Source organism: Accipiter gentilis, chromosome 6 (assembly GCF_929443795.1).
Source record: "Accipiter gentilis chromosome 6, bAccGen1.1, whole genome shotgun sequence".
Taxonomy (NCBI): Eukaryota; Metazoa; Chordata; class Aves; order Accipitriformes; family Accipitridae; genus Astur; species Astur gentilis.
Window position 1 is genome coordinate 44,495,357 of NC_064885.1, and position 24,301 is coordinate 44,519,657.

At 48.8% G+C, this 24,301-nt stretch overlaps 2 protein-coding genes across 8 annotated transcripts in view; one reads left to right on the top strand and one right to left on the bottom strand.

Moving 5' to 3' along the window:
• Positions 1-5,637, bottom strand: part of MED12L (mediator complex subunit 12L) — a 152,036-nt gene extending 146,399 nt beyond the window's left edge. For all 7 annotated transcript variants that reach the window (XM_049803758.1, XM_049803755.1, XM_049803760.1 and 4 more), the window contains exon 1: positions 5,459-5,637. In XM_049803758.1, coding sequence (XP_049659715.1) covers positions 5,459-5,557 — 99 coding nt within the window. In that variant the 5' untranslated portion in view covers positions 5,558-5,637. The remainder of the gene's footprint in view (positions 1-5,458) is intronic.
• Positions 5,638-12,243: 6,606 nt separating this feature from the next.
• On the top strand, positions 12,244-22,691 carry CLRN1 (clarin 1). The gene is made up of 3 exons (XM_049803777.1): positions 12,244-12,787; positions 19,467-19,646; positions 20,557-22,691. The coding sequence occupies exons 1-3, from the start codon at positions 12,469-12,471 to the stop codon at positions 20,820-20,822; spliced, it is 765 nt and encodes a 254-aa protein (XP_049659734.1). The 5' UTR covers positions 12,244-12,468; the 3' UTR covers positions 20,823-22,691.
• The last annotated feature ends 1,610 nt before the right edge of the window (positions 22,692-24,301 follow it).

Genomic DNA, 24,301 nt, shown 5'->3' on the forward strand with positions numbered 1-24,301 from the left:
TAAGGTTTATGAAGTTAGCCAGCCTCATCTGAATTTTAAATGAAATCAACAAGAAGTGCTGGAACACTCCTCCACCCACACTATCCCCAAGACAGCCTTGAAAACACAAATAAAGGCAGGGATGAAAGTGATCAAAAAGATTATAAGCAAATACATAAAAGGTAAATGGCAAACAGATGGAGATATATGTTACTGCTAGTGCCATTTCCACAGTTGACCCCAGTTCTGTTATCTTTAGACTTCTCCTCCTTTGAAAAAAGCTGTATAGATATCATTATGCTGAAAATAACTAAGAGCCGTATGTTGTACTGCTGTATCTACCACTACTGTAGGAACAAGCTGCGGATGGACTGACAACACAAACACATCAGTGTTTTGGTTTTGTCTGGCTCAGATCATTAGCTCAGATCTCTCCCTGCCTTCAGCAGTAGTTCAGAAATTTTAAACACAGAACATAGCGCAGTTGCATAACCAAACACCGACTAGAAATGAAGACGTGTCATCTGTGAACACAATGCACAGAGATACCTTTACAAACAAATTAACAATAAAATGGATGTTCAGAGGAGCTCTCATTACATCTCACTCACGCCAGCTCCATTAACAGCTCAGGGTCATTTTCTAAGAGCACAGCTGTCCCCTAGCAGAGGGGGAAAGCTTCCTGGACAAACAGGCAGGAACACCGGCACAGCCAAACCGTACAATACTGAAGGGACCAGGGTTAAGCCCGCTTTCGCTTGGCTTGATTTGCAAGCCCTCTCCTAATGACAGGCACAGCAGCACCGCACGCTGCTGTCACTAAGTGACGCGCTCTGCGCCGCAACACGCTGGATCCTCTGGGCTCCTGCAGGGATGTCAAGCTTCCTTTCAAAATGTCAAGCAGGGCCCCAAGTGAGCCAAATCAAGGCTTAAAATCCTTTTGCAATTTTAAATAGCCAAATGAACATTCAGGCCCAAATTGTGTTGTTTCAGAAAGAATTTTAATTGTTTCGTGTGGGACATTCAAGACCCACCGACGTATCCGCAGCACTACTTGGTTTGTGAACACAACACGTACAACGTATATCTTTACAGAAAGCAAGCCCCACAAGTTCAGACCGATGTTCACAGGAGCTGAGCAGCGTCAGCTCTGCCAGAATCAGACCCCAACTTCAGTCTGCGTGTGTTGCTTCACTCCATCGCAGCTGCGACCGGCAACGCGTGTTCAGAGGAGGCCACCGGTAGCACTTACCCAGCCAGCTGCAGTCAGGGCACTCAAACTAGACCGAGAACGAATGAACCAACTGTTCGTTACCGTTGGGTGTCCTGGACTGTGTAATTCCATATTAATTTGCTTTTAATTAATAGGAATGAGCTCTTTCAACTTAACCATCCTCCTGCTTCCTTATTACTGCAGTAACACGCTTGCTTACTACAGCACCAAGCCAGTAAGAGAAAAAGCAGAAAGCTAATGATGTATAAAGGTTTTGGAAAAACTAGGAACTGGCCAGTTTATTCTGACATCCGAGCTGAGCAAACAGTGTAGAGAGCTATACCAGCACTACCTGACAGTCAAAACCAAGGAATTTTTGAAAGACATTCTTTTTCTCCCTGACCTCAAAAACTTCCTTCAGAAGATAATTTTAAAAGAAGTCCCTACTAAACTCACAAAAGCAGCAAAACGGATCTTTTTAACCAGTCATTACTTTTAGATCCTCCCACGTGCTCCATCTTTTGCTTCGTGTCTCTCTATTACAACAGGGCACCTACTTTCAGCAGCTTGGAGCAACCCAGACCCTCAGCAGGAAGGTCCAGGATTTCAACCTGCGGTGCAGCTGCTGCAGCACAAACCTTCCACTCACGCTCAGCTTACACTACCGAACGTCGGGCTTGGTTGGAACGACGAGATCAAAAAGTAACTCCCTAAAAGAGACAGTATAAAACACTGTGCCAGTTATAGATTACTAAACAAGCTATATTTCATGACAAAGAGAGGAATAACGATATTTAGAGGAGCTTTTCCACTCCAAATCAATGGCTCAGAAGTCACAAGCAAGGATTAGCCATACCCAACAGCCAACCACAGGCAAAAGCAAGTTTCGCCAGAGAATAGGAAGATGATGTACTGTTATAAACAGACACTGAGAGGGCCCAGGAAAGACTCCCAACTGGCATAAAGAGGACAACACTGGAGACGCCTCTCTGGCAGAAATTTCAACTGCTTTACCCATCCTACCAGTGAGAAGGTGGTCTGGGCTACTGGCAATTCTAGACATTGGAGAATTGAGCCTGGGAGGGATCAAACCCTGTGCACTATGTGCGGAGCAGGCAATGAAACTCCTGCAGTCTGAAGGCTACTTCTCAGCATAAAATGATGTTGATTGTGCTTTTTTTGTGCTTTGAAACTGAATTCAACTGAATTTAGAAGCATTACTCATGAGTAAAATCATCAGGGTCTGGCCCTGACAATATGGTACATTCAGTGGTTATATCTTTGGCTTGTAATAAGCACAATTTGCATTATATTTTATCCATCTTAGGAAGACCTTAACAATTTACAGCACAGGAAGTGTTAGGAAAAAAAGCTGATTCTAACACCTGCCTTCAGATGCTCCTGCCCAGGCATGTTTCCAAACCTACCTTTTGCTCTGCAATCAGCAGCAGGGATTGCTGATTATACAGCATCCTGGTTTCAGCTGGGAGAGAGTTAATTTTCTTTCTAGTAGCTAGTATAGCGTTACATTCTGGATTTAGTATGAGAAGAATGTTGATAACACTGATGTTTTCAGTTGTGGCTGAGTAATGTTTAGTCTAAAGTCAAGGATTTTTCAGCTTCTCATGCCCGGCCAGCAAGAAGGCTGGAGGGGCACAAGAAGCTGGGAGGGGGACAGGCAGGGCAGCTGACCCAAACTGGCCAAAGGGGTATTCTATACCATGTTAAGTCATGCCCAGTATATAAACTGGGGGGAGTTGGCCTGGGGGGAATCACTGCTCGGGAACTGACTGGGCATTGGTCAGTGAGCGGTAAGCAATTGCATTGTGCATCGCTTGGTTTGTATATTCTAATCCTTTTTTTATTATTTTTATTATTATCATTATTATCTTCTTCCCTCCTGTTCTATCAAACTCTTGACCTCAACCCACGAGTTTTACTTTTTTTTTTCCCCCCCTATTCTCTCCCCCCTCTCACTGGAGGGGGGGTGGGGGGGGGAGTGAGTCGAGCAGCTGTGTGGTGCTTAGTTGCTGGCTGCGGTTAAACCAGGACAACAGAGAAAGTATGTGCAAAGCAGTGTCCAACATCCAAAGAAAACATATTACAGAAAGACAAGGAAAGCTGATCCCTCCTAATCTTTCTCTTTTAGAGCAGTATCAGGTGTTAAAAGCAGCCCCAGCAGGTAACTGCATTCAAGCAGAAGCTATGTGCTGCGCAATTTGAAGACTTCCCCTCCGTCACCCCCTTATTTCTGCAGAGAGCGTTTGGGACACAGGGCACACGCCAATGCTCAAGGGTGAAGCCTTACCCCAAGCTTTTCACCAGGGGCCTCTGCAAAGGATGCAGATTTCCACCTGGTGCTTGGGGGAACAGGCTCTGCAGCATGAGCGCCCAGGCTCCCTGGAGGTGCTAGCTCCTAGCAGAGAGGGAATTTAGAAAGGCACAGGGCGACAGCTGGCAACACCAACATCACCAGACAGCCCATTCCCACCTCTGCTAGGACCTGTAACTCCACTTTTGTCTCCTTTTTCAAACGACAGACAGACTTCACTGACCCAAAGGCTGGAAGGACACAGGACTGACTGTGTCCTGTAAATGCGCCGTGCAACACACACTAACGCTGCCCGTACACATGTGGAATGAAGACTTTCCCCACGCCACATTTCAATCAATTACATTATGGCAAATAACAATAAGCCTGTTGCAGTTATTTTCTACTTACTAATGCACCCATGTAACATATTTTAAATATTAACCATCTGGGCACTTGCCACTTCCATTCTTATTGTAACCGGCTGCATATTTATAAACGTGTCTGCAAGAATCAATCCAGCACCTGACTAAAAATACGCAACAGTCCAGAGCTAAAAATTCATCTCCATACATTGTCGTAGCTGAGTTCAGATGCCGTTCTGCAAGCCTGGTCACGATCGCACATAAAAAATACATGTTGGAGAATTACTTCTAGTTACTGTAACCACCACGTTTGTAAGTATGATGAGTAGCGGCATAAGGGTGAAAAGACAGAAAGATGCTAGAGGTCAAAAAATTGAGGCATGTCTCAAAGGATTAGGAAGGGACTTGAATACACATCTTGTATCGCATGTTGTCCAAGCCCCTCTCCACCAGCACTGACCAACAGTCGCTCTCTGACGAGCGCTTGCCAGCCTATGTGGAGCAGATGATAACGCTCATACACAGCTAACAAATTACCCTGAAATAGTGTCCTTTCTGGAAGCCTCACAAGAAAACAACAGACCGGGAAGAGAGCAAAGCACGAAGAACGCTGTGTGGCTGCCCTGCCGTACTCGCTCCATTTAGCTGGAGTTCCTCCTCTAGACGCGTCAGACCGACAACTTCTACGAGTGCCGAATTCACCGGGACGAAGACAGCCAGGAACACCAGAAGAAGAGGACGTCCCAGACCAACCACGCGAGGGGCAGGGGTACCTGGCGCACGCAGCTTCGTCCACGAGTCACAACCCAGCGCGCGAGGCAAACCTCAGGGAGACCCGTTGACTTTGCTGGGAGACATCCCGGTCACCAAACCCAACTGGAGGCTTCTTCCCCGCACCTCTGCAGGGCCGGCGGGCGGCCCAGAAGCGGGACCGGGAAGCCGGGCCAGGGAGAGCCCGCGACCGACCCAACGGCCTCGCCGTCCGTGTCGCGGCGCCCACCCAAACTATGTGCTCGCCACCGGCACCGACCGACGGCGGGTGCCCGCCGGTTCGGTTGCGGCACCCGGGAGCGGGACAACCGCCGCCTGACACAAGAGCACGAGCCGCAGCCCCGCTCGCCCCTGCCCCGCGATTTCGGTCGGACCCGTCTCCTGACCTCCGGAACCCTCCGGCCCTTTCGCTCGTTCGACCGTGGGTCCCCGCTGCCCGGTCACAAGCACGGGTGGGCAGCCCGGCAGGCCCACGCTCGCCCTCCGGGCGGGCCGGGGGTGCCCCTCGCGGGCGCCGGGCCCCCTCCGGGCAGGTGGCCCGGCCCCTCCGCCCTCACGGCCGACCGCGCAAGGGCGAGCCCGGCTGCCGGCCGGGCCGCGGAGGCGGGCGCCGAGGCCGAGGTGGCGGGGAGCGGGACCGCCAGCCCCCCCCCCCCTTCCCCGCAGCCTCGCCGCAGAAAATGCAAGTCAGCGGGCGGCTCCGCGGCCGCCCGGCGCCGCTCAAAAGTTTCGGGGGAGGCGCCGGGCCGGGGGGCGAGGGCGGCGGCCCAGCCGCGGGCGGGGGCGGCCGGCGGCCGGGCCGCGGCGGCGCGGTCTCACCTCCTTCTGGCGCGGGTCCTGCGGGTAGACGTCGGGCGGCCCCAGGCGCGGCCGCTTGAGCGGTCTGTGCTCATAGCTGAGGAGCCCGAAGGCGGCCATGATCGCTCATGTTCGCCGGCGCGGCGGGCGGGCGCTGGAGCGGGCTCCGAGCGCCAGGGAGCAGCACTCGGCGGCTCGCCCCCCGCCTCACCCCCGCCGCGCCGGGGGCGGGCTGCGCGGCGCGGCGGCGGCGGCGGACGGGGGCGGCGCGGCCCGGCCCACCCCGCCCCGCTCCCTCCCGCGGCAGGTGCCGCTCCGAGCCGCGCTCCCCCGCCGCGGGCACGGCCGGCGGCCCCCGCGCTGCCCACCGCACCGGCGGCCGGGGACACCCCCCGACCACCCCGGGGGACGGCGAGGAGGGCAGCGGAGCCCCCCCCCCCGGTGTGGCGGGCGAAGAGGCGCCGGGGACAGCCCTCCTCCGCGGGGAGGGGAAGGGAGCGGAGCGGGCGGCCGCGCTCCCTCCGGGCCCCCTTCCAGCCGCGGGGACGCAGCACCCGCGCCGTCACCCTATCGTCGGTTCGCGTTCTTGCCGACACTCATCGTAGCGGATAAACCATCCGCTCGGGAAAATAACCGCCCGCTGCGGACGAGGCAGGTCGGCCCATCCTCGGGCGGCGAGGAGGCCGGCACCCCCGCAGCCGGCCCCGCCGCTCCAGCGCAGACCCTCGTCCCTCCCGGGAGGAGTCCCAGGTCCCGGGTGCGCGCTGCCCTGCGCAGCCGGCGAGGAGGGAGCAGCAAAGCCTCCCCCCCACCGTGTTCCACCCGCCCGGCCGAGCGGAGGAGCGCGGGGCTCCCGTTCCCTCTCGCTCCGCTGCCCGGGGTCTGCGAGGGATGCTGAGCCCCCCCCCCACCCCCCCCGGAGGGACCACCGGCTCCGGAGAGGCGCGGTGCTGCTCCGTCCGCAGCCACCACGGCCCCCCCGGGGCTGCAGCCTTGGGGGGCCCCTGGGCGAGCCGGCTGGGTCCATCCCCCTTGGGCTGCAACGGGGGGACGCTGCTCCGGCATCCCCAAAGGATGCTCCCGGGCGGCCGCGGTGCCACCCCAGCGGGTCCGCTGATCCCAGTGGATCAGCCAAGCGGGACGGGAAACGTGGTGTCAACGGAGGCACGGTCTACCCCTTAATGGATCTTCAAACCAAAAGTAATACAAGGTTAAAGCTTTAGGGTTCCTCCCTTCCCCAGCGTGCCCGTGGATGCCCTATACTCGCCAGCCTTGCTGAAGCAGGGCCCCAGTCTCGGCCGCAGCCTGCGGCGAGTGTCCTGCTGCGCAGAACGGACTCCCCTCTCAGTACAGGTGCCATCTCCTTAGGTAGTGGAGTGGTAGGAGCATTCCTGTATTAGCATTACAGCAAGCAAGCAAGCAAGCACGGAAACTTTTTCTTTTCCCCTTTCTACCCCTTACTTGCGCCAAATCCTCTCCTCGTGTTATATCTCTGGGACAGTACAAACAGGAGGTACTTCGGAAATACAAGATTGGACAGTCGGTTGCAAGTAAGCCTAAATGAAATTAACAACAGCACTCTACAAATGAGCTTATGTTCAGACTTAGTACGGACAAGAACAGGAAATACAGGCAAACCACATTTCTTCTGTCTCTAAGCAATTCGCTAATCAAACCACAGATAACTTAAAAGCTGAGGTGGAACTGGGCAATAGCAATAAAGTAGGATAGTAATGCCCTAAACTGTCTCATATTTGTTACTACACCTTCTATATAAATATTTGTCACTTTTTGTTACTGAATTACTTTTTGTGCATCCAGCTGTGTTGTTCACCAAAGGCAAGGATCAACAAGGCTGAGATCTTCAAACTTTAAATTCTACCTCTGAAATGCCTTCCTTGCCAGGTTTGTCAGACTTTGCAGGTGATCCAAGGGCACACTCCGAAGACCAGCAGTGTTTGTCAGCTCTGTTCCTTCATTCCATCAGTAGGTAAAAATGCTTCAGAGCTTTTCATAAGTTCTGTGTTGATTTGCTTGCATTTTACAGCACCTCTGTAAGTGCAGGTGTCCCCGCAGAGACTGGCCCCCTGAAGTCCATAGTTCAGGGTTACAGATCTGGCTACAGGTTTGCACTATCCGCTGCTCCAGCCCTCAGTTCGGTCACTGATGTTTGAGAAGTCCAGGTTCAAATCCAGGCATCTTTAAACCCTCAAGCCTGCAAACATTCTGATCTGGAGTTTTAGTTTGGTTTTCTCCAGCAACCCTGCCAGGGGAGCCAGGTTCAGTGGAGCTGCCTCTGTCCAGAGGGTAACAAGTATTTCATGTCACCTTTGGTCAAGTGAGTAGCAGCTTAAGCCACCACTTTAGTACAGCAACTTGAGGAATAAGCTCTGAATAAGGAGGAATGGAAATTACCAGTTCATAGCATGTTTTTTTTTTACCATCATGACTAAATTTTTGTCATTTGCTGTGACTTTGCTGATGCTAGTTAAAAATAGAGGGTAACTTCTGAAAATATTGCATTAATTATTGGTTATATGCTTTCTTCAAGGACAACTCTCACTTTTAACATTGCATGTCTTACTCAGTGCTCATGGTAGTGAGGGACAACTGGCACCACTCATCTGGACTGTGGCTGACTCCAGCCAACACACAAACTTCCCACAGGTGTTTCTGCTAAAACACACATCACTGTGGGTTCTCATCACTCCTGGTCTTTTCATCCTGAACATTTCTACAATCAAGGATGGCCTCTCTGGTAAATTGACATCAACTCTACAGCACTTGTGACATGGTGTTAGAGAGCAGAATGTAATCAGCATTGGTTCTACATATATCACAAATCATTACGTGACTGGATATACAGGGGTTTTCATCCATAAGAGTTATAAAATCCAAATCTCTTACAAAACTTGGTGGCAGTTTTGGAGGTCCTAAAGTCTTTTTCTACTCTGTCCTTACCACAGGATAAATCTAATTGATAAAATTAAAAATAAAATGTCCATTTGACTGCAATGATTGACAAAGATCAAGTTAGTGCAGGACATTTTAATCTCTGTAAGAAACAGTATGCCAATACTGCTTTCCAGGTGCATGTATACAAGCCACTGTTCTTCATCTATCTGTACCTCACATTGCATATTTACTCTTAAGTATCATAAACTGGGCTTTAGGCAACTGTGGGAGGAAAAAAAAAAAAAAAAGGAGATGGTTCTTTTCCACTCCTCACTTAATGAGCACTTGCTCTCATCAAAAAAACCTAGTTCAGTGCATCTTTCACGGTGGTTGTTCACTTCACACGCTGTTGACCTGCACTGGTTGCTAAATGCAGAGTCAGTGAATGGGAATGGTACGTAGTGCTGCTCGCTCTGGGGACCGACGGAAGGAGGAGCAGAGCATCCGCAGTTGCAACCGAAGTCACATGGATGGCCGCATTTTATACATCACCACTAGTACTCACACGACATCGTGTTATACTTACAATGAAAAGTGAAATGAATTAGTTAATCATCATACAAAACTCCAGTGACTTGCGTTGAGAAGTATTATAGTCTATTTCTTTAAATTTAGGGGGTTTTAAAAGACTTGGTGGTTGAGAGATAATTCGAGGAGGAAGTGCATCAATTAAAATTTTAAATCAGCTCTTTTCAGGAATAGCTACGCAGGAGCAGATAACACCAGGTTCAACAGGGAGAAGACTACCAAGCCCTCTACAAGGTAACGGCACAGGTGGAAAAGCCTCCCGAGACTGTCATTATGTCACTGTACAAACACAGCACAAGAGACAAGACCCCTGTATAGCTCAGTAGCCAAATAGTCAACGTTGTCTGATAATATAGCCTCACCCTAATTTTTTTTTTTTTTTGTAAGCTAAACAGCAACAACAGTCTTTTCTTTATCTTTTTCATCATTTGCAGGCCTGAAGGGAAAAATGGGTATTTAGGGGGACAGGAATGAAAACATTCTACGAGCAATCCTCTTGCAGAAAAGCTGGGACCAAAGAGCAGGACAAAGAGGGAGCAGCAACCGGCCAGGATTCGGGGAGAGGCCCCAGGGTGCAGCGTTGCTCTGCAGGGACACGGATGAAGGAGCAGAAACCTGACGCAGGGCCGGGAGGAGCCGCGAAGCCCCAGGCAGCCGGCATACGGCAGCGACGGGGACGACCAGGGCCTCCGAAACCTGTCTGAGCCAGAGCGGAGAAGGGCAGTCATTTCCAATACTGCAGGCAAAAACTGTAACAGATTTAGTAACATCTTGGACATATGGGATGGGAGAAGGGACTCGAGCGAGATGAGCGAGCCGAAGAGGAAGGCTCTTCTGCGGTGAACAGGATGGGACTATCAGGCTAAAGCTGAGGCTGCAACACGGCTCACGATGCTGCGCGATGCACTGCTCACAAAAGGAACATCCCAACACTCGGGCCAGGAATTATCATCTCGGTCACTGCAGCAATTTTTACAATATTCCTTGACTACTTCTATGTGGTTTTTAAGCTCACCCTTGACAAGCAACTCACCTAAGCCTTGCTTCTAGTGCAACATTATCAGAAAGTGGGGGATCTAATGCTTCTTAGGGAAGAAACAAATGTTTCCCTTTCCCCTTTTTATCTTGTGATTTCATGCATCTTCTTTGCTCTTGTCATACATTCAAAGCGGTACTCGTTGTGGTAGAGCACACAGCATTTGCAATCAAATATTTTCCGTGATCAGATACCTCAGCTTCATTTTTTCAGTTAATTATCCATTAGTAAATAACCCAATAATTACCCATTTGGTAAATAACACACTGTTTGCTTCATGTGCTTTTAGAAGACAGAAGGCGTTACACCAAAAAAAAAAGGTAAAAGTTCATAGGAGGAGACCTTCTTTTCTAAAACTGCCAGTCTTTAATATCAGAGACCATGAGCTTTTTTTTTCCTATACTTGTTTGATAAACACAGTATCCCAGATACCAGGAAATATTATTTTAACCACCCAGAAAGCAATATTGTGTTACTGTGCAACCACAAACAACGAGACCCTGTCAGATGCCTCCTGAGTGTTCTCTGCAGCATTCACAGCTGGAGTTAGGAAGGGACTTGTACTGGCTGCCAAGGCACATATTAACTGAATTGTTTTCAAACAAATGCAGTCAGGATCCATAGCTGATAATAAAGGTTCCGAGAAAAAGTTACTCCACGGCAAACTCCAGGACAATTCTTCACTCTAATTTCTAGCTCGTCTATGCACAGTGTTACCTCCAGCTCAATCTTACCTCTGCTATCTTCACGCCACCGGCCACTGCCTAGCCTACAGCAAGACACGGCCAAACTGAGGCAAAGCCCCCTCGGTGCTGGCTGCTCCCCTGTCACCACCTCTGCTTTTCTGAGGGATTCTGAAACTTCTTAGCTCATTGAGAAAACGACATAGTTTTCCATGGTATGAACTATTGCTCCATATGAAAAGACTGTCAGAAAGCTGACTCTTGAAAAAAAGTAGTCACCAAGAAAGATAAATGCAATTAAATTCCCCCCCCCATCAAATTCATCCTAGGACATAGTCACTTTTATATGCATGTGTTCAAGTCTGTTCCTTTCACTGCTATTGTGCTGGTGATAATCATACTAAAATACTACAGTCCCTCTTCAGGGAACAATAAATGCATTCTGCTCAAGTATTTGAGACCATCTTTAAAAATAAGCATTTTCCCAAACCTGTGTGTATTCAGCACTGTGCACAGTGCAAGCTCGGTGGTAACAGACCCCAGTGATACAGCAGTCTGCCATCTCTTGGTTACATGTAGTGATCACAGCACAAGCCACGGCTTTATTTAAGCATTAGCTTAAAAAAAAAAAGTAAATCATTTGTCTGTACACAGCCTTGCTTCATTTTAATTCCAAGGTTGCCTTAAAACCTATGTAGTTAAACCAGACACAGGCTTTAAGCCTAACTGATATGGCCACCTGAAGAGTATTCCTGCAATGGATACGCATCCAATTAACAAACCACTTTCTAAGTTGATCTAGTTCAGAAAAAAACCCAAACCCTGTGTTTGCTGAAGTCACCAGCATTCAGTAGATCGATGTAGATGGCCATGCTTCTGTTCCTAGCCGAGGGCCCAAGCTAGCCACCCTCCAAGGGATGGGTTACTTCGTGCCCATGACTTCGGCTCGCATGAAGAGCGAGGCAGATGCCCGGCCGCAGCAGGAGCCCAGCGGTGCCTCTCCTGCACGAACCTCAGGGAGCCGGTGTGCCGCCGAGCTGCAGGGTAGACTGGGTCTCGTGTAAAGAAGTAAGAGAAAATGTATTTGTGTATATTTGAAGCCTAAACTGAAACGTTTATCTGAGCATCGTACACACTGCAGCCAAAACAATACAATATATAACAGACACGCTGCCCTTGCCAGGGAACGCCTTGACAGGGAAAAGCAAGTGCCCAAATGCAACCAAATACTGCTGAGGGGGGGCTCCTGACTTTGCAGGGGTACTGTGCATTACCTGTGCCACCACATTAGGAACAACAGCAAAAAAAAAAAAAAAAAAAAAAAAAAGAAAAACACCCCCCCAAAAAAAGAAAAAGAACAGAGCAGCTCAGCATTGCTAGCTTTAGAGGAAAACCAGGAAAAATAAAACCCAGAAAAATAAAACCTTCTGAAAACTTCCTTTTTGGAGAGCAGGTAATCAGATACAGAAGCCAAGCCTGTCTGAAATGCCCCGCTCGCCCAATCAGACAGGGCTGGGAAGAGCAGAGCATTCATCAAATTACAGAGAGACTCCTTCTGTCACCTTAAACCCCAGTTATCAAGTGACACAGAGGATGCGCTGAAACACTCGACGGACTGCTCGATTTTTCAGCTTATTTAAACACATTAGTGTGCAAGCTGGAGCGATACAGAAGGGGACAGGGAAGAAAAACCTTCACAGCATCTTTCAGGAAACGCGTGCCTCGCAGAGGTTCGCTGCCGAAGCTCTCCGAGCAGAGGGCTCCCGCCGGGAGAGGGCTGGCCGGGCGCCCGGGGCTCTGTCCGGGGAGCTCGGCCCTTTGCCACGCTTATGGGAAGAATTCGTTGTCACTGCCTCGCTGAAAACCGCGTCCCTCAGAGGACTTTGGACGCCACCATGCCAGCCCAGCAGAAGAAAATTATCTTTTGCATAGCCGGGGTGCTGAGCTTCGCTTGTGCGCTGGGGACCGCGGCAGCCATCGGCACGCAGCGGTGGGTTAAGGGGACGATACTCTGCAAGACGGGAGCCCTGCTCGTCAACGCCACTGGCCAGGAGCTGGAGAAGTTTATTGGCGAAATCCAGTATGGGCTTTTCCACGGCGAGCGTGTGAGGCAGTGTGGGCTCGGGGGGAGACCTATCCAGTTTTCATGTGAGTAACAATGGCATTTGAATTATTTAACACTGCACTGCTGATGGCTAGGGGAGCCGGGAGATGCTGCCCGTGTCCCCACGCTCATACACAGAGCCTACAAGCGTGAAATACTCTAAAGCAAATGCTGCCGTTACAGCGTTCTGATCTTCAGGCTCAAATAACTTATTTTCTGACACTAGTAAAGCCACGCTAACATTTTCAACAATCTATATTTGTTACACAGATACCTACATTTCAAAAGATTTATACTACTACTATAAAAAAAGAATATTTTTGGTTTTCAATTAATCTGTCATCTTCCTCTGTGTCAACATTACATCCTCTGTGCCTTCATGAAAGAACGAACTAAACTAGCGGAAATCTCATGAAAGAGCTAGGGCATAGATAGGTTTGGCTGCTGTTGAGAAACAAAGCAGCCAAAAAGTTAGCAACCTGCTGCATTAATTGGAAGAACGGCTGGTTGGTACTAGCTGATGTTCAGTCGGTTGATCTGCAAGTTGAACTTGGTATCTGACATACAGAATTTTATCGAAGACTGTTAGCAGTGGTTTTGCTTTACATGTAATATTCATAACCCATTTAACTTCAAGGATAAGAAGATCAATTAAATGATCAAGTGAACACACACTTTGTATATATAGCAGCGCATTGAACAGATGATAACAAACAGCCATTTGCTATATGTGCAATACGCCACCTGAAGTTATTACAAAACACAGTTTAGAAGCATTCTGCTACAACAGCACTGGTAAATTCCTTCCCCGAGTCATTTGAGGCAAGATAAGATTACCAGATTAGGCATCAGAAATTTACTATAGAATAATTTTCCAAAGTACTAGACCAAATTAATTTGATATAATATTAAGATTTGCCATCTCTAATTAAATTCCATCACTAGTCCATTGATACAGCTGAAGTTCTCCTCTCAATCACTTTGTTCACCATCACAGCACACAGCTATTCCGCCCTACTGGTTACAGGCTGGGGTGAATTTTCGGAGGGGTCCACTAAACCCCAAGGACTTAGTTCTCTGCCGTAAGTGAAATTGTTATGAACCACAGCCGACAAAGCCGCTAGCGATCAGCAGCCCCGTGACAGACGCTTGTCTGGGTTCGTCGCGGCGACGGAGCCGCGAGGCAGAGCTGAGCTGCTGTACAGCGAGGACAAGATGCAGCTGCAGCCCGAGGCCGGGGCCGTGTCCCCCCTGTCCCCCCCCCGGTCCGGTGCGCGCCCCACTTCCCGCAACTCCCGGCCGTGGGACGGAGCCCCCCTGAGCAGCCCCGGGGCTCGCACCGGCCCCCCCAGGGGTCTCCCCAGGCAGGGAGAGCAGCAGCAGCAGAATGGATCGGTGGCCAGTTTGGTGCAAGTGAAATTTTGGAAAGGTCACCTGCAGCAAGAAGCGGGGCATCCCTCCTAGTCCGTATCGGCTCCGTGTACGAGGCAGGACCGAACCCCGCCGCAGCAGCCCCCACATCAGAGAAGCCACAGTCGAGACAGCCCCTTAGGCTTCTCTTTCTCATTATTGTCTTTCCACGGATTTGTTACTTTGATACTTTTAAACCATTTCATTGAGGTGCCTTGCATTCAGGCTCCCATCTGTACATTTCATCCTGTTTTTAATTTTAATATACCGCTAGTGTGATTGTAGCAATAGCTTCAAAGAATTTTAATTTTGTGGGCAGAGTGAATTAATATTACACATACAAGAGAATACAAGTGTGCAGCTTTTTTGTGATGATTTAATTACATCAATCATCACATATTTTTAAATGTCTTACAATGCTACTTACAAGTAAGCTCTGGATCTCTGCAAGTACTGCAGAGCATTTTCAACCAGAAGTACTCCAGGGTTACAGAGTTTCCTCTCACTATGGCCGTATACGTTCTATCCACACTCACGGAAATCTCATGTAACCAAGCTTTCCTATCCAAATGTTTATCAGACTTGCATTCACAAGTATAATTTCAACTGAACACATAAACACAAATGTAACCAAAGAACAGAAATAATACAAATGTGAAGTTTTCAATTAGTCACAGCTAAACAATCCACTTTGGAATGGTAAAAAAAAAAACAAACCACAAAACCTGAGTGTTCATACAGAGCTGCAGAATCCTACTGCACAGGACAATTTTAAAAATTAACTTCTTTAATATGAGTGCCTAATGTACATATTCAAAGAACTCCAAGACTTTCAGCAATTGCATAAAGAAGAAAAGATTGAAAAAGTAATTCACTCAACATCAGTAAATATCACTGTTCTCATTTTCAGACAGAGAAAATGAGGTTTGATGCATGTGCTTTAATGCCTGTTCCCAGGATCTGAAATCAAGGCTGGATTTAACCTTATGCCCGAGACTCCTGGAGGCAGAAGTGAAGCTGCCGACGTGCCTGCAAAGGAGCAGCATCTTTCCCTGGAGAGAGCAGCCTTGTTCCATGTGTCCCAGCCCATCGGGCATCATCACTTGCAGCAGCAGAGCTAGCAGGTCACTGGGGTTGGAAACACAACCCAAGAGCCCCGACTGACCTAAAACCGAACCCAAGCTTACCTTTTATTCTCCTTCCATACAAGGCAAGCATTAATAGCAAAATATCTCAATAGGTCTCACTCACAACATTATGACCCGTCTTGTCAGTCTTATTTGCCTGCACTGGCATGCTTTATACAGCACTCTGAAGAGGTAATGCTACGAGGTGATCTTTGGCACTGCCTCTACGCGAGATGTAGCCCAGTTACAGCCTAAATAATTTCACAAGCCCAGCGGTACCCATTGCAGCACTCCGCAGGGCAGGCTTTGTCTCTGTGAGCTTTCACAGACAGCTGAGGGTGGAAGCATTGCTGTCCTCCTCACAAATTTTTCTCAGATCATCTTTTATTTAGATTAAAAAGCAAATGCAACACTTTATTAGGATTTAGATTTAGAAACAATGATTGGGTGGCTTAGCAAAATACGCCGGCCCCTATTAGAAGTGTTGACTTCAGAGACCACTTAATGAAGGAGGCTGGTTCACGTTCTCAGGGCTGCAGCAGACCCGTCCCATCCGAGTCGGGGCTCTCGGGAACTCACTGGAAGCATCCTGGAAAGCAGGATAACCGTATACAATATACACATCCATAGTTTAATGCACTGAAGTGCACTTTAGCATGTCTCAGAGGAAAAGGCACAGAAAATAGGCTAAATGATTTAGTTCTATGTTTGTTCCCATTAAATGCTCCCCTCTGACCACTATATCTCTCTTAATTGTAAAATGAATTTGCTCTGCCAGCAAACCCAGTTCAGCTGGGGAAAGCCTTCTGCTTCATTTGCTCTTGCTGATTCTCATCAGTTTCTGGGTCAGCAGTTCATTTTCTAAAGGTCACTGGCATGCATACCTAACACACAATTTCATTCATTACAATGAAGGAATGTTTTTCTTTCAAGACAACATAGCTGCTGGAACTAATTTTTTCCTGATATGTCACATATAAAATTTTAATGACATAAACAACTATAAATGCAGGTGCCAAGGGAAAGATTCAATACAATATAGTAACATGCTTTCTTAAAATAAGCAATACAAAATTCTGTTATTAAATACACAAGTTCTCCCAAAACATCAGGTGGCATTGCGAGAACTAATGCTATTCCCTGTAGAAATTCTGCACAGGCAGGGATTCTTCAGCCTTTTTGTTGGCTAGCCTGACTGGTACAACGGTGAAATTGTACCTTATACCCCACTAACAGCACAACTGCTTCTTACGCTTGCAAATATCTGAATTATGTAATATAAAGTCCAACAAACACACACAAGGTCTAGTTTCTAAAACATGCTTTGTGCTGTACTAGGGTGATATAAGGAATTTAAGCACCAGTGGCCAAACTGGACAATTAAGTAGCCATCAGCAGAAGTAACCTTTTATGCAGGTAAATTCTTGTTCTAGGTAGATAGGTGAATTTAGCAAACAGGTAGCTTTGCTGCGTGCGGCACTTGCACGTGCAAAGACAGCAAGCGGTTGCGTTCCTGCTCTAGACCCGACAGCCACGAGCTCCCTGCGCCAGGACCCAGGCGGGGGGGATGCCCCAGGGAAGGGGGTCTGGCGGAGCAGAGACCGGGGCCGGGGCCATCCCCAGGAGCAGGCGGCTCCTCCGTTACCCAAGGAAGGTGCGAGCGCTCGTGTCGTGTCGTGCAGGGTGGGCGCAGGGCTCCGCGTGCCCCCTCGTCACCCCGGGCCACGGTCCCTCACGGGCACCGGGTGCCCCTCTCTGCTCCCAGCCAGCAGCAACGCAAAAGGTGATATTTATGCAACACGGCTTCAAGAATAGTTTGGAAACATTTGCTTCGTTAATTTCCCTTTCATTTGGTCGGGGAGATGAATTGACTTGACACCACATTACCTGCTTCTCTGTGCTTACCGCGTGGCAAGCTGCGGAACTGTTTGCTGGTAAACATTTTACAAGGTAGAGTAATTTATGTGAGGCTTTTTTACTCTCTGCACGTTACAGCTGCAGCGAGGCAGCACTGAGGCATTATTACCCCCACTTTAATCGTGCCCCTGTGGATCAGGAGCAGTTAAGTGTATTTGATGATTCCTTCCAAAATACCCGTTGTTGCCAAACAAACATGAATGATTAAAAATTATTCTCTCGTACCGAGTCTGATTGACTATCCCCTTGTGCCCTAGCTAAGCAGGATCGCAATTTGAAATAGTGGCTAAAAAGCCGCACTAAAATATTTAAAGTATTCCTAAATATTTGCATACATAGTCGCACCGGCCGTTACACAGCTGGAACTCAGCACGGCCTTCAGCCCGTCGGGCAGCGCTTCGCCAGGCAGCAGCCACCAACTCCAAGTGCAGAACCGCACGCGCCGGCCGGCTGCCGCTTCCCACGGCGGCCGACCCACCGACCTGCTCCGTGGGCTCTCGTGGGGCAGCGACCAGGGCGAGGGATACAGTGGCAAAGGCAGCCGATGGGATAGTTTCCAGCTTTGGGAAACTTCAAATTAAATAGCATGTGGACGAAAGCGTCCCATTAACCGCATAACAGATGCGGTATTTGCTCCTACTGAGCAACAGCCCTCTTACTCTCAACTCCACGGAGCAAAGCTCCGCTGCAAACAACCAGCATTTCACCCGCCGGCAGGAGGAGAGCTGGCAGGGCACAGCACAGCACCAGCCCTTGCAGCTGCACACTTTTTATTTGTTCTGTCCTATTTTAGCTTGGTACCCCACTTTGTCATTATAAGATTTCTCCATTTCCTCTCATTGATTTGTCATCTTCCCTTTTTGGCTTTGTGCTTCTAGGCACAAAACGTTCCACAAGACTTTTACTTGGGGAAATACAGGGGAGAAAATTTTGATCGTACAGAATTTGCTTATTCTTTCAAAATTGCATTCAGAGGGTTTGTTGCAAATAACTCTTTGATGTAACCTTTATGAATTTTTCCCTCTTCAGTATTGTGTTTCATTTTAAAAATAATTTAAGAGATTAACGTATGTACAGAAATATATGCTTTTTCTATTTTTAGGGATTTTTGTCAAAATACCAAGTTTTTTTCTATTTTCTAAAAATAGAGAAGTGCCAAAGGATAGGAGGTAAGAAACCTTCGATCCTTTTACATGTCTACGGCAATAACTGTTGATGGATTTTCACAGGGAGTCTCCATACTATAAACAACTTCACACATTATCATCCCCAGATACCTGTCCTTCCTGGAGCCCTGAGTGTCTCCCAGCAACACACAGTGCACAACACGCTTAACCTGCCAGCATGTCAGCACCGTGGCTTCACTAATGATTTCCTGCTTCTTCATTATAAAACACGGAGCTTTTCACTTACAGATTTCAGAAGAAAACCCACATATTTTTTGTCAAGTTTACACCTACAGAATTTTGGCTAAACAGCACTGTACATTTGTATAAGTGAAAGCAGTGGAATCACGGCTCTGAAACAGAATGGAAAAAAAAAAATGTAACACAGGCAGCCCTTCATGCCATCCTGCAGACTGGTGCAAGGTGGAAATGCTTCCCCAAACACAGCTTCCAATTATTTTTTTTCTAAGTATATGCTATTCATGTTAAGGACCAAATACCACCTTGGCAGGTGGTAGGCACATTACCCTCCACCTTGCACCTGCATGATCTGGTTTCTGAGGAACGAATAACCCCCAAAACCTCGCACTGCCCTGAATAGTGCTTGCAGGTGAAGAGGAGTTTGTTCTGCCTGCCGAGACGCCGGGGTGAGGGAGCAGCCACTGAGGATGCTGAGCCGGATCAGGTCCCCAGCGTTTAAAGAGCTGGAGGTGCTGGGGGTCGCACCCTGCGGAGCCCGGCACAGATGCCAGGCAGGGACAGCGGCGTTGCAGAGGTGCCCTTCCACATCCCGCACGGGGTATGGCCAGGGCAGGAGGAATAACACCCTTAGGGAAATACCCTCGGGAAGGGGAGGAGAGGCTTTCCCTGGAGCTGGTCTTTCTCTCCTTGCCAGTCTACACTTCTGAGCATCACAAAATGGCCCTGCCTCCAAACATCCATGAAAAGCTGTTTCTAGTTAATAACTTCACTTTCACCTTTGGCTGCATTTGGAAGAGCGCGATTAAAAACAATTATCACAAGCCAGCAAGAAATCCCTGGCCTGACTTCTGAAACAACTTTGCCTAATGTGTATAATAATGTTTTGTTTGTTTTGTTTTTAGTTTTTCCAGATTTGCTCAAAGTTATCCCTGCAAGTATCCATGTTAGTGTCATTCTTTTCTGTACAGTACTGATCATCTTTGCTCTGGTGGGAGCAGGTTTCTTCATGTTCAATGCTTTTGGCAGCCCTTACGAAACGCTGCACGGCCCCGTCGGGTTGTACCTCTGGAGCTTCGTTGCCTGTAAGTACCACCCCACCCCGGGCTACCAGGCTAACGCCCGTCCGTGTTTGCTGCTTGCCACGACCGATGAATCGGCGTAGGAGACCACATTAAGGACCGTGGCTGCATTGAGTCTAAACTGGCAAAACAGAGCTAGGCAGAAAGGCAGATGATTTTGCTGTATCAAAACACATTTTTTCCAAACTGGAGTTAAGAGGTAAAATGCTGAACTCCTCCACGAGGGCGAGCGGCTGCAGGAGGCCGTGGCAGGCAGCCCCGGCACCTCTGGCTCTTCCGCGTAAGCTGGCAAAAAACGGGGATAGTGCCCACCAGCCCCAGGGACCCGGCACTGGGCTGACACCACGGACACGCAGCACGCAGTCCGAACTGGGAATCGCACCAGAGGGGGGAATGGGGCAGGGCGGGGGGAACGCAAGCAAAAAAAGTCAGTGGTGCAACTGCTCATATCCACCACGATGGGAGGTTCCCAGCCCCGTAAGGGAGATCACCACTTACACTAGCAAGACTTTCTCGAGGAAGGAAGGAACTGAGAAGCAGAGAGGGAGAGACTGACAGCAACTCACTGTAAAAAGCAGTCTCTGAAAAAAACATGGATGATGGACCATTCCCGTCCCTCTGCCACTTAGAGAAGGTAAAGCCCATTCTCTGTGTTGCTGGCTTAGCTGACAAGAACATTTACCATTAGTTTACAAGGTAATATGTATTACAATCGTAATGTAATAAAGTACTTAAGTACATATTTATCTGTAAACATGCAGCCAGTTCAGTTAAGTTCACTGGGACAATGACAGCTTAAAGCTGAAAAAGAGCGCAGAGACCTTGCCAGATCAGGGCACTAAAGCAGCCGTGCTAAATATTACTGGTCCTGCAGGGATGGATGAGATGATGAGCATCTCCCCCTCCATTTCAGGTTCCTGTGGTTGCCTCATCATGATTCTCTTCTCTTCAGAAGTGAAAATCCACCACCTTTCAGAGAAAATTGCTAATTTCAAAGAGGGAAGTTTTACATTCAAGACTCACAGTGAACAGTTCACAAATTCATTCTGGATCATCCTGGTTTGCTCCCTGGTGCACTTCCTGAACGCCTTGCTAATACGTTTTGCTGGATTCCAATTTCCCTTTTCAAAATCAAAAGATTCAGGGACAATCACTGGAGCGGTTGACCTGATGTATTAGAATTACATAATTTAAGAACATTTCAAGCAAAGAGGTTCATCGCTACTACATTCAACAACCACCAGATGTACTAACTTGTAAATGATTAGCTCTAAAGAAGTTAAAAAGAGTGAAGGTTTCAAATAAACATCAATATGGCATACGCAGTAAACAAAAGATGACATGCTACTTGGTAATGCCTAGATCAAAATACCCTCTCTTTCTTGGGGTAAGCCCTTATGAAGGCATTTGCCTTTTTTTCCAGCAAGTTACTTGAAAAGTAGCTGGTATAAAAAAAAACGTAGGAATATCAACAGCACTTAACAGGATCTGGAAAGTAAAATAAGTGGGTTGCAGTAGAGGCACACACTATCACCAGCAGCAGTTTCACCCTTTAGCCCTTGCGAAGACGAGGATGGAGTTATTACCATGTCAGGGCAGCAGAGAACAAGGACGCCCAGCAGAGCCACAGACATCAAACAAGATAAGAGAAGGCATACGGGCTTTGCCTGTAACACACGTCAGGCTCCATCTCAAAAGCACAATGCTCAGGAGGAACAGAACACTATAGCAAGTGCTTGCAGGACAAAACCCAAAGACCCGAACGCACCACTAACACTTTAACATAGCATCCCATGCACGGTAATCATCATTTCTGTCCGTAAAGCTCTCTTTTTTTAGTTTTAACAAACCAAATTGTAACCCTTTGACCCCGCAGTCCCAAAAGGCCTCATTTCCCTGTGCCACCACTGTGGCTGGGGGCTTCGCGATCTCGGTTAAAAAGCGGCACACAGCGAAGCAGGATGTCGAGGAGATGCAACACGCTCCTGCTTGTCCGAGAGAGGCAGCCTGGCTTGGTGCTGCTGAACAACCCCTCTGCAACGCACCAAAGCAAAGAGCATTTCCCACAGCAAAGGGACTGGAGCGAGACCAGGCACCCTTCACGTTGCGCTGCAGCCTCCCAAAGCCTCACGGTCAGAAGCGTGAAGAGCCCTGCCCAGGAAAGAGCCCCACGAACTCTCTCTCATCCGACAATACAAATAAACGAAGTCAAAACCTTTGGCAAAGGGCAGCAACAGACAGGCTTACAAGGCGTGCTGCACCTCAGCAGAGAGCGATGAAGAAATACGTGAGGTTCTCTACCTCAAGGCATGCAGGAAGCCAGAATGCACCAACACATCAGCCCCTACACGACTGAGCTTCTGCAAGTCAGTCAAAGCAACCAGACTGCTCGTCCCAGGTACAGCTGGGCCAGCCCAGTTACGAACAGAGAGATGAAAAGAGGATTACGCCACCAAACACTACCTCCGTGGGATTACACGGGTACCTTGGAGATGAGGCGCTCCTTGCAGGACACAGAAACAACGTTCAGAGCAAACACAAGAGGAGACACGCAGAGGGACAGGCGCTGCCCCAGCCGCCCATTTATCTGCAGGGGCTGCCGCCTGCTTCTGCACAGCTGGAGGCGAGGAGCAATCCCAGCCAGCATCCATCGAGTCACCTGTGGTGAAAATCGGGCCCAGGTGCCTGCTAGGACTCACCTCTGGAAACCATAAGCTTCAGGCTCTAGCAACCTGCAAGATGACCTCACTGACTTTTATGCCATTTTTTTATACTTCTACTACAAATGGCAAAACATTGCTGGGTTTTGTGTAAAACATTTGTCAACTAGACCCCTACTCCCCAAACTGTTTCACAAAGCAGCTCGGCCTCCCCATGCTGTACCCCATCTCCCTAGATTTTTACAATGTGTAAGGGCTACTGCCAGTTGCCACGACCCCCAACCTTTTTTTCGTCATTTTCATCTTAATTAATATGCATATTCTTCTTAATGTTAGTGTATCTTCTTAATGCATAATTTGTATTACATCTCATGGTATTGTTTACTCTACAGCAACTAATGAGGAGTAATGTTCCATCCTTCTCGTTCCTGACGCTTCATGAAGCTGCTCTGCTTTGCAGCTCTGTGGCAGCTTTGACAGGATCGGGCGTACAGGCTGCTCACGTGCGTGTGTCTTTCTGAGTGATCCTTGCCACTCCTGAAGAAGGACCTGGCCCCTATGTGTGAAATACAGAGTTGCCCAGACCTGCCTCAGCTCAGACATGCTATAAACCCCTTTTGGTGTGCAGGAGAGAGCAGCCCCTGACTCAGGGTCCAGGCGTTTTTGTGGGGGGATCACGTCCCAAAGAGCCTGGCTCCACCGCTCCCCCCGCATCCCACCCCGCTCACGAGCATGAGGCCAGCTGTTATTTGCATTCTTATCCAGTTCCGAAGGCAAACATAGCAACTGCTTACTAGCAAAACAAAATTGAGGCAATATTTATGTGTTTGACCAGCTGAAAGTAACGGTTAGAGCAAGCATGACGTGCTCAGCTTGCACTCCTGGATGAGCACCAGCAGTACCCTGTGGCTCACTTGTAATCAGTGAGCATCAGCTAGAGAAGTTTTGCCCTGTTTCATTTCTAGGCTAGCTAATTTCATGCTTTAAAAAACTACAAAATTTGTATAGTGAGGAGAAATATATAAATATATTTTGAAGGTTCCCAAAAAAATCAGGTTTTTTTCGTATCCCAATAAAAAGTTAGGATGTATGTGTGTCTGTATGTGTGTATGCACGCAGTGTGCATACATATAAATACAAATAGATCTATAGTAAGTATATATGTATATATTAGGGTGTGTACCAGGCTTAGACCACTGGCCCGTGATGCTGATGCAGGGGTGAGCAGACGAGCACCGTGTTGCAGGTGTGGAGCTCGCCGTGCTCTCTGGACCCATATTGCACCCCACTGCCGCGACTGCCCTGCGCAGGGATCCTCAGGTCACACTGCTGGCTGCCATAGCGGACCCTTCCAAAGCGTATCCCCGTTAACGGGTTTTCTTGTCAAAGTTACTACCCCAGGCAGAGATCATTTATCACTTGGAAACAGCGTGAGCAACAGACTTAGTCCACTTCCCTGCAATGGCACCAGCGATATGCCCACACTGAAATCTGCGGCCGTAGCTCCATAAAGCGCAGCCAAGAAAGGACACACCGCAGCCAGACCCCGTGGTGTGGAGCAGTCGAGGCATTGGCGCGGCGGGAGCAATGCTCACGACAACACTACAGCCGGACGCCCCACGGCCTGAGCCCAGGGAGCGGTGGGCCAAGGGATGCCCCCCCGCTGCCTGACACGGGAGGGATGCTCAGCGCCGGCCGCGGCTGTGGAAATGCCGGTGCGGCTGCCCCAGCGAGGAGCCCTTCCTCCCCGGGTTATTGCAAAGCTGAGATTGCACTAGGGGAGGAGTTAATTAAGCTTCACAGCTTCCCCTCTGACATCTCAAAGCATTTACCCACGTCACGGAGAAGCGGGGAGAGGTCTGTGCCAAAGCCCTGTTGACACAAGTGGGGGTTTCTCCCCTTGGGCCAATATTCACTTGTCTCTCTAGGGAAAGGGCTTTGACATCCAGAGACAGAAGCTGCCATGGAAGTGCAAAATTTCATTAATTTCTTAACTGC

Excerpts from the sequence above, each read along its gene's own strand:
- CLRN1 (XM_049803777.1), top strand. The coding sequence starts at position 12,469 with ATGGGAAGAATTCGTTGTCACTGCCTCGCTGAAAACCGCGTCCCTCAG. Across the intron at positions 12,788-19,466 it reads GAGACCTATCCAGTTTTCAT|TTTTTCCAGATTTGCTCAAA; the intron begins GTGAGTAACAAT and ends TTTTGTTTTTAG. Across the intron at positions 19,647-20,556 it reads CCTCTGGAGCTTCGTTGCCT|GTTCCTGTGGTTGCCTCATC; the intron begins GTAAGTACCACC and ends CCTCCATTTCAG.